This window comes from Monodelphis domestica, chromosome 2 (genome assembly GCF_027887165.1).
Source record: "Monodelphis domestica isolate mMonDom1 chromosome 2, mMonDom1.pri, whole genome shotgun sequence".
Taxonomy (NCBI): Eukaryota; Metazoa; Chordata; class Mammalia; order Didelphimorphia; family Didelphidae; genus Monodelphis; species Monodelphis domestica.
In genome coordinates this window covers 285,708,362-285,724,727 of record NC_077228.1, presented here as the reverse complement: position 1 = coordinate 285,724,727, position 16,366 = coordinate 285,708,362, and the positions used below count along the sequence as shown (strand labels likewise).

Here is a 16,366-nt window from a genome sequence, read left to right as displayed (position 1 = left end):
ACCAAAAATGATCAAAGAATTCAAATAAAAAATACATAGATCAAAGAAGCTTCTGTTATCTAAAATATGAAGAGAATTAACACAATTAGAAAATGCCAAGAATCATTCCCAGGAGATAAGTGATAAGAACAAACAGTAGTAAAAAGAACTGAAAACCATTAATAATCATATGAAATATTGCTCCAAATTTCCCCATAACAAGAGAAATACATATCAAAACAATTCTGAGGTTTCACCTTAAATTCAATAAATAGGCAAAAAATATGAAGAAAGAAATAGTCAATTCTAGAGGTGGTATGTCAAGTCAAGTCCACTAATACATTGCTTCAGGAGCTGTGAATCATCATAACCAGTCTGGGAAGCAAAGTGGAAATTATGCTAAACAAATGACTCAAATGTTCACTCTTTGGCCCAGAGATCATATCACTAGGTATATAATTCAAGGAGATCAAAGACAGAAAGTTACCAAATGTTTAAAAATATTCATAGCAGCCCTTTTTAAGTAGCAAAAAAAAAAAAGAAAAGAAAGGAAAAGAAATAAGAAAAGAAAACAAAGTAGCTGTCCATCATTTGGGAATGAACAAATGTAAATGTAATATTACTATTTCAGTCTAAGAAAGAACTTAATACAATTCAGAAATACATGGAAAAAACTGTATGGATTTATGCAGGATCAAATAAGCTGAGCCAAGAAAATAATAGATATGGCTATGACAGAATAAATAAAAAGAACAATAAAACAAAAATGAATACTACATAATCAAAATGACACCAAGCTTGACCTTGAAGCAATTAATAAAACATCTCCCTTCACTGAAGAAGTAGAAACTATGGGCATGAAACACAAAACATGATGTCAGACTTGGCTATTGTATAGGTTGGTTTTACTGAACTGCTTTCTTCTTCCCCACCTTAAAAAAAAAATTCCTTATTATAAAGGATGTTTTACTGGGTAAGAAAAGTGAGGAGGGGCACAAAGATGTATTTGGAAATAAATGTTATTTAAAAACAAAAATGAATTAATTTAAGGAAAAAAATACACAGAATGATTTGGCAAGAAATAAAGAGAATAAATGTTTAGTTATTATGTAGTTAATTTTTATATTAATATTTTCCCCCAGTGAAAATGCAAATAATTTGGATTTTCAAGATTTATTTATTAACTTACTCCATACAGTACATCCCAAAGTCTTACTGCAGTTTTAAGCTTCCATAGCTAATTATATGTTCAAGTATTCAAGCTTAAAACGGAACTAAGACTTATGGGATATTCTGAATTATTTATAACTTAATTCACAACTTAAAAAATATAAAGTACATAAACATTATATGGTGCCATCAAAGAGGGTAAAATTTTTTAAATATTTTCAGATCTTGTGTTAAAAAAACAGAACAATTGGGGGCACCTGGGTAGCTCAGTGGATTGAGAGCCAGGCCTAGAGACAGGAGATCCTGGGTTCAAATCTGACCTCAGACAGTTCCTAGCTATGTGACCCTGAGCAAGTCTCTTAACCCCCACTGCCTAGCCCTTACCACTCTTCTGCCTTGGAGCCAATACACAGTATTGACTCCAAAATGGAAGGTACAGGTTATAAAAGAAAAAGAAAAGAGCAGAACAATAAAGTAATAGCTAAAAGTAATAATGCACTCATTTTATAAATAGGAAAATTGAGATATGGAAGTTTTAGTCCTCCCTTTTCAGGACAGAAACCAAAAGGCTCTTCCATAAGTACACTAAAAATACATAAGTTATCCATGTTCTTTCAGAGCTACATGGGAACTATTCTTCTCCATTGGACACACTAAAGTTCAGTCTAGCAGAGAGTCTTGACGTGATAGGGGATGAGGGAGCAGAACAGAGAAAGAACTAGGAATTCTTTTATCTGGGAAATAACTTGTTATTGTTTTTAGGAATTTGGGGGTAAAAACAGCTGGCAGTGATGAATATAAGGAACTTGATCATGAGCCATTTATTAAGCCACAGGAAGAAATATAACATTAGAACATGGGCCTCCTTTACACTAATTCCTAATAACTATTTCTTATGGTTACTTTTTGCAGCATAACTCATTCAGAGGCAGAAGTAAAATGAATTGTTCTCTTTTATTTTTTTGCTATATATCTGGTAAACCCAAACCAATTCCTTAATGTGTGCTTTTAAAATTTGTGCCGATTTCTAACCCTTTTTTAAGGTGATAATAGCAAAGATATATACAATTTTTGGTTAATTCATAGTTTTAATTCAGTTGGTATTACTTAAAGTGAAGTCAAATCAAGAAGCATTTATAAATGCTTATGATATTGCAGGACTTAGGTAAAGTGCTGGAAATACAAAAAGAGACAGCATATAAAATACAGAAGAGACAGCATATAAACCAGGGAAACCAGAATTTAAAAAAATTTGCCAATGAAAATGCCCACAGTATCATTTGATGTGTGAGAGACAGTCAGCTGGGGGGGGGGGGGTAGAGAAGGGAATCACTGAAATTAATTCAACTGGGGATAGGAGGTAATACGGTCAGATTTGTACTTGAAAGACCAATTTGACAGCTAAGTGGAGGATATACTGGATACTTAAGGCAAAGAGTGCTTTTAAATAATGCCATAGCACTAAGAGGAGGTTCCCATTTTTCTCTTTCAAACTTCACATCAAAAGCACAGAAAAAAATTAATGAAAGTGTCAAAAATTGAAGAAAAATGCATTCCACTTTTCCCATTCTCCTTTCTAATTCATGCTTTGTTAACATTAAAGAGTATAAAATCACAGACAACAAAAGTAGTAACTCAAGAGGATATAATCTGAATTATACATCTGAATAACACAGCTGACAGCAGGATGGAGAAATATTTAATCTTGAGCAAAAATAATGATTAAAGAGTGTAGGAATGAATGCCCAAAGTTGACAAGGCCCAGGACAGAAGCATGGGAATACCCAGAGCTGATCTCAAACTTAGCAGCAGCATGGAGTCTCTCAGTGGAGCAAAGCAGAAACTCAATATCTGGAGGTCAGAGGTAGACCAGCAGCACAAGGATGCCCAGAGTTGATTTTGGACTCAATGTCTCACAGAAGGTAGCACAATATGAGGCCATTACCAAGGGGTAAGAGGATGGACTCAATATCCTGGGTCATTTAGAGGAACCCCACAGGGGCTAAAGGGGGAAGAGGGAGTGGAGAGGGAGGAAGAGACTATATTCCAGAGGGGACAGGATTGCAGACTCAGATCCTAGATTTCCCAGCTAGGGCACAAAAATCTGACCAAAATGTTCAAAGGAGATCAACAAATGAACAGGGAAACGAAAATTATAAATAACTATTATGATCCCAGAAATGCTAAAGACATAAACCCAGAAGAGGAAACTAACTCCAAAATATCTATAAAAACAAAAATATGTAATATATATAAATATACACTCACAGCCTTAAGAGAAAAACTATGCTTGCCCACAAGATCAAGGAGATTTTTTTTTAGAAAAAAAAATGATGTAAGAATTAAAATTATGTTATAAATGAAATTAGAGAAATAGAAGAAAGAACTGGAAAAGAAATGAGAGGCAAAAGATACTTGAACAGGTAATTAACAACTGAACACTAGAGGTAAAAAACCTTACCCAATATTAGGCATCTTTTTTTTAAACCCTTTCCTTCTGTCTTACAATCAATACTGTATATTGGTTCCAAGGCAGAAGATCAGTAAGGGGTAGGCAATGGGGGTTAAGAGACTCGTCCAGGGTCACATAGCTAGGAAGTGTCAGAGGCCATATTTGAACCCAGGACCTCCTGTCTTTAGGCTTCTCTCTTAATCCACTGAGCCATCCAGCTGCCCTCCAATCTTAGACTTCTTGAAAATTAGATTGGACTAAATACATGAAATAGTAAGAAATATGAAAATAAGATAAAATTTTTTAAAAAAAAAATAGAAAAAATGTAAGGTATCAAAAACAAAAAAAATGGATCACAGAGAATTAACAAACAAAAAACCCCCAAGGATATTATACTTCAAGAAATAATGCTAACATAACAGTAAAAGAAAGTAATGAATGTTGGAGGGGATGTGACAAACTAGGGACATTAATGCATTGCTGTTGGAATTGTGAATTGATCCAAACATTCTGAATGGCATTTGGATCTATGCCCAAAAGGCAAAAGACTGCCTGCCCTTTTTGATCCATCCATACTGCTGCTGGGTTTATACCCCAAAGAGATAATAAGGAAAAAGACTTGTACAAAGATATATATGGCAAAAAATTGGAAAATGAGGGAGTGTCTCTCGATTGGGGAATGGTTGAACAAACTGTGGTGTATTTGGTGATGGAATACTATTGTGCTAAAAGGAATAATGAATTGGAGGAATTCTATGTGTTGAGGGAAAGAGAGAAGAATGAGTGAAATGCAAGCAAGGAAAGTTTTGCAGAAGAGATAGCTGCATGCTAGGAATCAAATAACAGCAGATTCTGGAACACAAGAGTATTTGAAAGGACTGTTCCTCAGGGCTCTTGACTTCCTGTCCTGGAGCTAAGGAAAGTTAAGATACTTTATCTCTGTTCCTGCTTGGAGAAAACCTACTTTGAAGTAAATTTAAAGAGTTGCTGTCTGCTGAGAAATACTGCCTACTGAGAAGAGTAACCCAAAGAAGGTCTGTGAACCCTTAGCCTGATCTAACCAAAGAGTGTTGGTGAGGGCTTGAGGCCAACTCTGGCCTGGCCCAGCCAGGTTGAACTCAGCCATCAAGAGTTCAATCCTGACTATAATTTGAGACCTGTCTCATCCTATAAACCAACCTGGAAGGATTAATTAGTCAGGTGTAGCTAATGAGGTTTTGGGAATCTTAGCCAGAGATAGGCCAGGGCCTAGTAACAGAAGAAATTCCCATGAGGGAATCATAGAAAGGGGAGGCTAGTGAGAAACCCTTAGAGCTAGGGAACCCCTTTTCCTTAATCCTCACTTCCTATGCCTTTGTTATTATAAAAATAAACCCTTCTGATCTGTTTTTACCAACACTGGAATGGAGGCCTTAAAACTCACTGGTGCCAGTGAGGGAGGCTCTTAGCTTTACTTCACTGAGGGGAACTAAGGGTTGAAATAAACCTCAGTATCTCAACAACATCTTCATCATTAGTATCATTATTTCACATGTGAACTGGAACAACCTCCAGGAAGTGATGCAGTGAAAGGAGCAGAACCAGGAGAACCTTATACACAGAGATGGATACACCGTGGCACAGTCAAATGTAATGGACTTCTCTACTGTCAGCAATGCAATGATTCAGGACAATTCTGAGGGACTTATAAGAAAGAACACTATCCACATCCAGAGAAAAAACTGTGGGAGTAGAAGCAGAAGAAAAACAAATGCTTGATCACATGGGTTGATGGGGATATGATTGGGGATGTAGAAACAATCACCCTAGTACAAACACTAATACTATGGAAATAGGTCTTGATCAATGACACATGTAAAACTCAGTAGAATTGCTTGTTGGCTATGGGAGGGAGGTGGGAATTGGGGAGGGAAAAAACACGAATCATGTAACTGTGGAAAAGTTTTCTTAATTACATAAAATTAAAAAAAAGAAAGAACGAAAGAAAACTATCCAGGTCACTTAGAACCAAAGAGGAATGTAAAAACACCAGCCATCTTTCAAACAAAACCCCAAAATGAAAACTTCTGGGACCATCAGAGACAAAAATCTATAGCTTTCAAAGTCAAAGGAAAAATACTGCAAATAGTCAAAAAGAAAAGAGTTTAAGTATTGAGAAACTATAGTTAAGATCACACAAAATTTTGCAACTACCACCAAAAAGAAGATGAAAGCATGGACAACAAACTTATACAGCAAAACCAAATAAAAAAGTGACTGGGGGTAAATGGGCCTTTAATAAAATAGCAGACTTCTAAGCATTCCTGATGAAAACAAAAGCAAAAAAGAAACATAAAAAGGTATACAAGTGAGAAATTAAATAAAAATTACAGAAAAAAGAATTTATAAGGATGAAGTGTTTGCATTCTAATAGGAAGCTGGTGAATGTGATGATACAAATATTCCTTAAGAACCATATGCCATGGGGAATATGGAAATACGTATTGCATGAAAGCACTAGTATAATGTATATCAGACTAGTTATTGCCTTGGGGAAGGAGAAAGAATCTGAATTGCAAAATGTCAGAAAACAATTGTCAAAAATTGTTTCTATATGTAATTGAAAAAGTAAAGGGAAAAAACAAAAGAACCACATGCTACTTGGGGGTCACAGAGAGAATCAAATAAGGTAGAGAATCTAGGAGTGATTTTTTCATCATGTTTTGATGACTTTAATTATAAGCAAAATAAACTTTAAGTTCAGAGGAGAGATGCTGAAGAGTTTTAGAAGGAAAGGATAAGAACTTATGATTGGGGTCTGGATGTGGGGAGAAGAAGAGAGGCAAATGAGTACAAACTATTTGCATCAATCATAGAGCACTGGTGTCAAGCATTTTTATTCTTCCACCATTTTCTATTGTAAATGGGGGCAGGAAGCAAAGAGAAAAAAATAGTATAAGAATAGACTGGAGAGAAAAAATATAAAACTAATAAGTTTTAATCCAAACAAATCTAATGCAGCTAATGTTTGGAAGAGAAATAATTAAATGGAGAAAAAAAATCTTAGGAGTAAGTTTTCTGACAGAAATATTGTTTCCAAGATATACAAGGAACTGCTTCAAGTTTATAAGAATAAAAACCATAACTCAATTGAAAATGTTCAAAGGATATGAATAGGCCAGTGATGGCAAACCTTTTAGAGATTGCATATCTCCTCTTACCCCAGACAGGGAGAGGAGTGGCCTGGGCACTCTGCTCAGGGGAGAGAGTAAGAGCTTCCATTGGGCTGCTGGGCAGAGGGGCTGGGAGTCATGGGGGAGAAAGGGAAGGGAGTAGCTCCGTCCAAGTCTCTCTGCCTTTCTAGTAAATAACTTTATTGGGTGATGGCGCACATGCCCACACAGAGGTTTCTGTGTGTCATCTTTGGCACATGTGCCTTAGGTTTGCCGTCATGGAATAGGCTGCCCTCAAGGAAGAAATTCAAGCTACTTATAGTCATATGAAAAAAATGGCCAAATCACTAAAAATCAGAAAAATGTAAATTAAAACCACTCTTGGTTTTCACCTTATTCAAACTGGCAAAGTTGACAAAAAAAGGGAAAATTATAAATACTGAATAGGTTGCTAAAAACAACAACAACAAAAAAAGCACACTGATACAGTATTAATGGAACTGTGAAATGGTCCAAACATTTTGGAAAGCAATTGGGAATTAATTAAACTATTATTAAACTCTGCACACTTTTGACTCAGCAATAATAAAACTGGTCCTATAATTCCAAAAGATAAAATAAAGTAGAAAAGTTACCACATGTACAAAAAGATTTATAGCAGCTCTTTTTTTTTTTTTTAATATTAAACCCTTACCTTCCGTCTTGGAGTCAATACTGTGTATTGGCTCCAAGGCAGAAGAGTGGTAAGGGCTAGGCAATGGGGGTTAAGTGACTTGCCCAGGGTCACACAGCTAGGAAGTGGCAGAGGCCAGATTTGAACCTAGGACCTCCCATCTCTAGGCCTGACTCCCAAACCCAGCTGCCCCTAGCAGCTCTTTTTTATAGCAGCAAAGAACTGGAAATTGGGGTTGCCCTTTAAATTGGAGAATGGTTGAACAAGTTATGGTGGAAAAATACTATTGTGCTAGTAGAAATAAAAAGACAATTTCAGACAAAACTAAGAAAAATTATATTTACTAATGCAATGAAGTAAATAAAGATAGGAAAACAATTTAGACTTTAACATTAACACTGTAAAAACAATTTTGAAAGACTTAAAAATCTGGTCAATCATGACTATAAAGAATTAATGATAAAAAAATTATGCTCTACTTCCATGACACCGAGGGGTCGTGACTAATTTTAAATACTGTGGAGATACAGCCAGAAGAACACAAGTCTTAACCATAAAATTAAAAGAATGCAGAGCATGGAACCCAGCATTTCATAGAGCAAAAGAACTGGGCTTACAATAAAGAATTATATGCCCAGCTGAGCATAATTATACAAGGGGAAAAATGGATATTTAATTAACTAAAGGAGTTTCAACTATTCTTGGGGAAAAACCCAAAATTCAGTAGAAAATCTTACTTAGAAGAAACATAAGTAAATATGAAAGACTAATTATAAGTGACCTAAAAGGTCAAACTGTTTACTTCTTATATAGAAAAAACATCATCTTTAAACCTTAAGAATGACATTATTAACTGGGTACTTTGAAAGAGCATATATTCAAATTATATATACAAATATAGATAAAACTTGAGGTCGAGCTGAATACAGTGAAAAGAGCTAAAAATGGTAACAAAATAGAGCAGGTAGAGGTAAAATGGATCAATTCTCTTATATAAAAGAGGAATGAATGGAAGAACTGTCACAGAAACAGAGAGAAGGGGATGAAGGGTTGGTGGTACTAGAACCCTATTTTCATCAGAATAGGATTAAAGAGGGAACAACATATACATCTAGAAAGGCAAGTCTTCTTAATGTACAGAGAAACAGGAGGGAAAGGGGATGGGATAAGAGAGGAACTAAGATTCCTTTCAAGGAACAAAGAGAAGGGAGGATATATTAAGAGAAAAGATGACTACAGGCTAAGAAACAGGAGGGATACCTATAAGGGAATACATATCAAGATATTGGGGCGGGGAGGTAAGGAGAAGAAATAAAGGAGGAACTCAGAACAAGATAAGGGAGAGATTTTTAGAATTGAACTCATATGAGGAAATAGAAAGGGGGGGGCAGCTGGGTGGCTCAGTGGATTGAGAGTCAGACCTAGAGACAGGAGGTCCTAGTCAAATCCAGCCTCAGACACTTCCCAGCTGTGACACTGGGCAAGTCACTAACCCCCATTGTCTAGCCCTTACCACTCTTCTGTCTTAGAGCCAATACAAAAAAAAAAAAAGAAAGAAATAGAAAGGCAGGTCTGGGGGATAAAAAAGGGATTTCTGGGAAGATGGGAAAGGAGGAAAGGACAAGGGAAGAACCTTCAGAAGGGTGGGATAATTAAGAACTAGGAGGGCAAAGGGAGAGGTTAATGGAAGGGTTCTAAGAGGTATGAACTGGAGATACTGAACAGAAGAAATTGGATGTCTGAGGAGGCATACAGCAGAAAAAAAGGAAGAGTAGAACAAATAATGAGGGAAACATGACAAATAATTGTGATTTTGAATGTGAATGGGAGGAATTCACCCATAAAATAAAAATGGATAGCAGAATGGAACAAAAATCATAACCTGATAATATGCTGTTCATAAGAAACATGTTTAAAAATGAGAGATATACATAGCTTAAAAATAAAGGGCTAGAGCAGAAAATGTACTCTCAGCTGATAAAAAGGAGAGGTAACAATCATGATCTCTGACAAAGTTAAAATTAAAAAAGATATAATCAAAAGAGACAAACAGGGAAACTATATTATGTTTGAAAGTACCATAGATAATGGCATTATGAATATTAAATCTACATGTACAAATATTATAGCATCCAAAAATTTAAAGGAAAAGAATTATGAGTTACAGATGGAAATAGATAATAAAACAACAAGTGGGGGACTTCAATCTTCCCCTCTGAGAACTAGAAAAATCTAACCAAAAATTAAATGAGATAAATAGTATCTTAGATAAGTTAAATATAATAAATATCTGGGAAGAACTGAATGGAAACAAAATAGAGTATACCTTCTCCTCAGCTGTAGTACCCTTTAAAAAAACACATATTAGGGCACAAAAATATAGTTAAGGGTAGAAAAGCAGCAGTATTAAGTACAGTCTTTTCAGATCAATAATGCAATAATAATAGTATATAATGAAGGACCATGGAAACAAAAATTAAAAATAATTGGAGACTAAATGATTTAATCTTAAAGAATGAATGAGTTAAAGAACAAATTATAGAAACAAAAAATAACATCTTTAAAAGAGAATGCTAATAAGGAGACAACATACCAAAACCTATGGGATATAGGAAAAGCAGCAATTAAGGGAAAATTTATATCTCTGCTTATATTAATAAAATAGAGCAATAAAAGATCAATGAATTGGGAATGCAATTAAAAAAACTAGAAAACAAACAAATGAAAAATCCCCAGCTAAACACCAAATTAGAAATCCTAAAAATTTAAAGATGGTATCAGTAAAACTTAAAAAGTAAGAAAACCAATGAATAAATAAATCTAAGAGTTGATTTTATGAATAAAAACAACAACAGATAAATGATTGGTTATTTTAATTTTTAAAAAGAGGGGAAAAAGAAAACCAGATAACTAGCATGTAAAAGGTGAACATATCACGAATGAAAATGAAATTAAAATAATTACTAGGAATTGTTTTAATCAATTATATACAAATTTAACAATGTTAGTGAAATGAAATGGAAGAATACTTACAAAAAAAAAATAAACTGCCTAGATTCAGTGAAGGAAACAACATCTCTAAATAAAACCTTTTTTAGAAAAAGAAATTGAACAGGTCATAAATGAAATTTCTTAAAAAAAAGGATAGGACCAGATAGATTTACAAGTGAATTTTACCAAACATTTAAAGATCAACTAATTCTAATATTAAATAAGTTACTTGAAATAATTAAAAAAAGAATTTTGCCAAACTCCTTTTGGGAGGCCCACTGAGGAAAGCAGCCATGCTTGCCTGAGATTGCTGGTAAGGCCCAAATCTCTCACACTTGGCCAAAGGTCATCACTAAATCATGAGTCCTCCCCTCCCCTCCCCCACTCTGAAGAATAAAGAAGTCCTTTACTTCTCTACTCAAAGAAATAATGTGCTCAAAGAAATAATGGACTGGAGGAATTCCATGTGAACTAGAATGACCTCCAGGAATTGATGCAGAGTGAAAGGAGCAGAACCAGGAGAACATTGTACACAGAGACTGATACACTCTGGCACAATAGAATGCAATGGACTTCTCTACTAGCAGCAATGCAATGATATGGGACAATTCTGAGGGACTTATGAGATCCACATCCAGAGAAAGAACTGTGGGAGCAGAAACACAGAAGAAAAACAACTGCTTGACCACATGGGTTGATGGGGATATGATTAGGGATGTAGACTCTAAATGATCACCCTGGTGCAATTATCAATAATAGGGAAATAGATCTTGATTAATGATAAATGTAAAATCCAGTGAATTGTACACTGGCTACGGGGGAAGGGAGGAAGGAGAGGGGAGAAGAAAAGAACATGAATCATGTAACCATGGAAAAATATTCTAATTAATTAAATAAAAATTTTCAATTAAAAAAAAAAGAGTAAAGAAGTCCTTGTAACATCATGACTGATAGTACCAAACCTGCCTTTCCCCACGAACAGATTAGTGAAGGTTTCCAGGTATAAATGAATCATGAAAATATTAAAGATGTATTCAAAAGCTGACTCTAATGAGCACAGTGTTCATGGATGAGACTTATGGATAGATTTCCAATATTTCACATGATTGATTTCTGAATCCTTGAATTGGGGCTAAAATTTTGTTGAACTCAAACCTCTCCCCTTGCCTGCAGTTTGGAAGGCTGGTATGCAATTTCTATAGTTTCTTTGTAAAGGCAAAGACACACTCAATATTTGAATGAGATGGTAGGAAGTAAGACTTTCAAACGAGCCTTTGGTCTGGGCACTGGCTATGTTGGTATCATTTCTTTTGTCTTGTTGTTGATTGCCAATATGATGCTAATGTTTCTATCATACCACCTGTTTTATTGACTATTCCACATCCCCCATACCTTGAAACCTCAATAAAAATCCATTCTAATGTCTGCTTCTCTCTCTCTGACCATCTGAGGAGGAACTGCTGACAGGAAGAACATGATGCTGAGGGATTCTGTGTCTTTTTATCTGTTTCCTCTACCCATGCCCTTCCTCTCTTAACCTTCAACCCTTCCACCCATATTTCCTCAGGCCCTGGCTTCCCTTTCAGGTGCTCAACCTATGCAAGAAGATCTTGTAGCAGCAGGCTGCTACATTTAGCAATCACTGTTTCTGAACTTGCTCACGTCGTAATAGTAACCCAGGTAACGTTCACGTGTGAAGTCATTTTCATAAACATCATCCTGTGGGAAAGTACCCCCCCCCAAAGAATATTGTAATGTTTAATATTTTACTCTGTATAAAAGTCTTTATCTTTGTCATAATAAATGAAGATCATCATAGCCCCCAGACATGGTGCTGTGATTCTTCCACTTGGTCCTTCTCAGGCAAGTTGGCACTCAAATCTTTCCTGTCCTTCCCTCTTATCTCACTCTTTCTCTCTAGCTGCTAGTCTCCCTAGCAGGCTAACTCTCTCCACAGCTACAATGGCCCTCAGATCCAATCACTTAACACTATGTCGCCCACATATGGTCACGACATCCTTTTATGAAATAAATATGGTGTTGATATCTAAACCAGGAAAAGCATAAACAGAAAAAGAAAATTGGACCAACTTCAATAATGAAGATAAGACACAAAGATCCTAAATAAAATACTAGACAGGAGATTACAACAATATATCACAAAGATTAAATATTATAACCAAATAGGATTTGTATCAGAAATGTAGGGATGATTTAGTATGAGGAATGTAAACCTTCTTAGACTTATGAATGTTGAAAATTTCACCATTGGGAAATTTCATACTGGAAAAAATTTCCTACTGATAGTAAGAACTCTATTGGAATGTGAAACCCCTTGGCAAGGGAGGATCCTTCTCCTCCCTACTTAAGACTACTTTAGGACAGAAACCTTTTGCTAAACAATGGAAAGGGTTTTGACCTATGCTTAAGCATAGAACAGGAAGTTCTTTGAGTCATGATTGATTTTAGAATTGATACAATAGAGATATTTGGAATGACAGAACCAGGTCTTGGAAAATACAATCTCCACCCTACTCAGAGTAACAGGATTTAGGAAGGGCTGCAGCAAAGATCAAGATTTAATTATTTGAGAATATGACCTTCAACAGACATGTGCAAAGCCACAGACCTCTGGGCGGTCCTGGGTTAAGCTACAGCCACCATTGGCACAGGGGAGACATCGACAGTGATTGGTAGATGTGAGAACTGAGGGGAGAGAACTTAGATGGTTTCCTTAAAGATAGCGGGGTCTGAGAAGAGAAGGAGGAGGTTTTGCTCTGAGCAAGGTGGCTCTGAAGGAGGACTGAGGAGGTTGCTCTGTGGGAGGACCAGGAGAGAAGGCTGGCTCTGAAGGAGGAGAATTCTCTGGGAACATTTCTTGAAAGGAGGCTCTCTTGAAGGTGGAGCCTGAGGTTGGCATGAGAAGCCTTACCTAGAGAGATCTTGGGTGAGTGATAAAGCCAACTGACTGATTTATTCATTCTTATTCCTTTCTTACTTTCTCTCTTTTTCTATTGATTAATCAGTGTATTATAAATTAAATTTCTCTATAAAACCCAGTTGGCTTGGGCATATTCATAAATTGGGAATATATTCCCTGGCAACCATCTTATATTTATATAAAACCAAGACACAGTAGAAAACATATTTCAGCGGTCATAATTGATATATATATATATTGCCCTTGCTCCCAAACATTTTAATTATCACAGTTTATGGCTCCTACTCTCTTATCTACAACTAATTAACACTCAAAAGTATTTTAGATCTAACAGGAAAATGATCAACCTAATTAATTACATTAATAACAAAAGTAATAAGAACATATGATTATATCAATAGATACAGAAAAAGCCTTTCACAAAATACAACTTATTCCTATTAAAAATGCTGGAAAACAGAGGTGTAAATGGATTTTTTCTTAAAATCCTGAGAAGCATCTATCCCAAACCATCAGTATTATTTGTAATGGGGATAAGTTATGAACTTTCTCAATAAGATCAGGAGTGAAACAAGGTTGCCCATTTTCACCAATATTATTTAACATAGTATTAGAAATGCTAGTAATAGCACTAAGAGAAAAAAAGAAATTGAAGAAATAAGGATGGGCAAAGAGATAATAAAACCCTCTGTTTTCAGAGAACATGATGGTATATGTCACCCAGACATATATCTAAACATTCAATTAGAAAGTTAGTTGAAACTATCAATGATTTTAGCAAAGTAGGATATAAAATAAACCCATATAAATCATCAGCATTTTTACATACTAACAAAGTCCAACAAGAAGAGAGATATATTCCATTTAAAATAATCACAGATAAAATAAAATATCTGGGAGCAACCTGCCAAAACAAATCTAGGAACTACATGAACAGATTATAAAACATGTTTATACAAATAAAGTAATTTGATAAAAATTAATTGCTCATAGATGAGCAAAGCCAATATACTTAAAATGTTAATCCTATCTAAACTAATCTACTTATTCAATGCCATCCCAATTAAATTACCAAAAAGTTATTTTATTGAGCTAGGAAAATGTAACAAAATTCATTTGAAAGAGCAAAAGAACAAGAATAGCAAAAGAATGAATAAAAAAAATGTAAAGGAAGGAGATCTAGCAGTACCGGGTTTTAAAATTGTATTATAAAGCTGTTATTGTCAAAAAACTATGTGGTAGTGGGTAAGAAATAAAAAGGTAGATCAGTGGAGCAAGACAAGATATACAACAAATAGTTGTAAAATATTATAGTAAGCTTGCAGATAACAAAGGCATAGAATTGGAGGGGGGGTAAGAAATCACTATTTGGCAAAAATTGAGACAATTGGAAAATATTTGGCAGAAACTAAGCATAGACCAATATTTTACACCATTCACTAAAATGAGATCAAAATGGAGACATGATATAGACATAAAAGGAGATCCCAAAAGTAAATTAGAACAGGGAACATAACACCAATCAAATTTATGGTTAGGAGAAGAATTTATGAGTTAACAAGAGTTGGAGAGCATTATGAGCTGTAAAATGGATAATCTTGAGTATATTAAATTAAAAAGGTTTTGTAGAAATAAAACAAATATTGCCAAGATTAGAAGGAAAGCAGAAAATTTGGGGAAAAAATTCATAGATAACCTCTCAGATAGAGGTCTCATATCTAAAATATGTAGGGAATTCTGTCAAATTTATAAGTAGAAGGGACACCTCTCCAAATTGATAAAAGGGCAAAAGATATAAACAATTTTTGGATGAAGAAAACAAAGCTATATATAGATATATGAAAAAATTCCCTAAATCATTCCTGATTAGAGAAATGCAAAACAATTCTTTATTTTTTTTTAAAGCTGTTTCCTTCCATTTTAGAATCAATACTGTGTGTTATTTCTAAGGCAGAAGAGCAGTAAGTGCTAGGCAATGGGAGTTAAGTGGTTTGCCCTGGGTCATACAGCTAGGATGGGTCCAAGTTTGAACCCAGGACCTCTCATCTTCAGGCCTGGCTCCCACTGACCCACCTAGTTACCACCTCCAAACAATTCTGAGAAATTATACCCATCAGATTGGATAAAATAACAAAAAGGCAAAATGACAAATGTTGGAGGGGATGTGGAAACATGGAGACAATAATATATTGTTGGTGGAACTGTGAACTGATTCAACCATTTTGAAGAGCAAATTGGAATTACATCCATAGAGTTATAAAATTATGTATACCCTTAGACCCAATAATATAATTCCTGGGTCTATTTTCCAAGATCAGGGAAAAAGGAAAAGAAGCTATATGTTCCAAAATATTTATAGCAGCTATTTGCATGGTGGCAAAGAACTGGAAATTGAGGAGCTGCTTTAAATATTTTAGAACATATAGCTAAACAAATTAAGGTATATGATTATGATGACATACTACTTTGCCAAAAGAAATGATGATTAGGCTAATTTTTTAAAAACTTGGGCAAAACTACATGGGATAATGACCAGCAAAATTAGTAGAACCAAGAAAACATTATACAAAGTTACACATTTAATACTTTTAAGAATAAATTTAATGAACTAAAAATTGGAAACATGAAAGACATATATACATATATATATATGTCTCCCAGATGATGCTTCTATGATGTAGAGAAAGGAGAGAAGGGCTGAGACACATGTAAATAAATTCTATTAATGAAAACAAAAACAAAATTATAGTTCTTAAGACTATTGTGGGGGGAAAAATACCTCTTCTTCTTCAGTTTCAGATGTGTTCAGATCATGTTTTGTGCAATAAGGACCCTCTTTCCAAGCTTCAGTATCACCACAGTCACAGAAGCCTCCACCTCCAGATGTTGTCATCTTTTGAAACATGGCAAGAAAACACTTGGTCACATTTTACACATTTACACAAATATTACACATTTATATAAGGCCTAAAGGGTACATACCTGCACTAAAGAATTAAAACTACTTT

The 16,366-nt window shown here is 35.0% G+C and overlaps 1 protein-coding gene across 2 annotated transcripts in view; it reads right to left on the bottom strand.

Annotated features, from left to right (window-relative positions):
• Positions 1-16,366, bottom strand: part of UBR2 (ubiquitin protein ligase E3 component n-recognin 2) — a 168,936-nt gene that overhangs the window by 109,191 nt on the left and 43,379 nt on the right. For both annotated transcript variants that reach the window (XM_001362230.4, XM_003340481.4), the window contains exon 4: positions 16,138-16,251. In XM_001362230.4, coding sequence (XP_001362267.1) covers positions 16,138-16,251 — 114 coding nt within the window. The remainder of the gene's footprint in view (positions 1-16,137; positions 16,252-16,366) is intronic.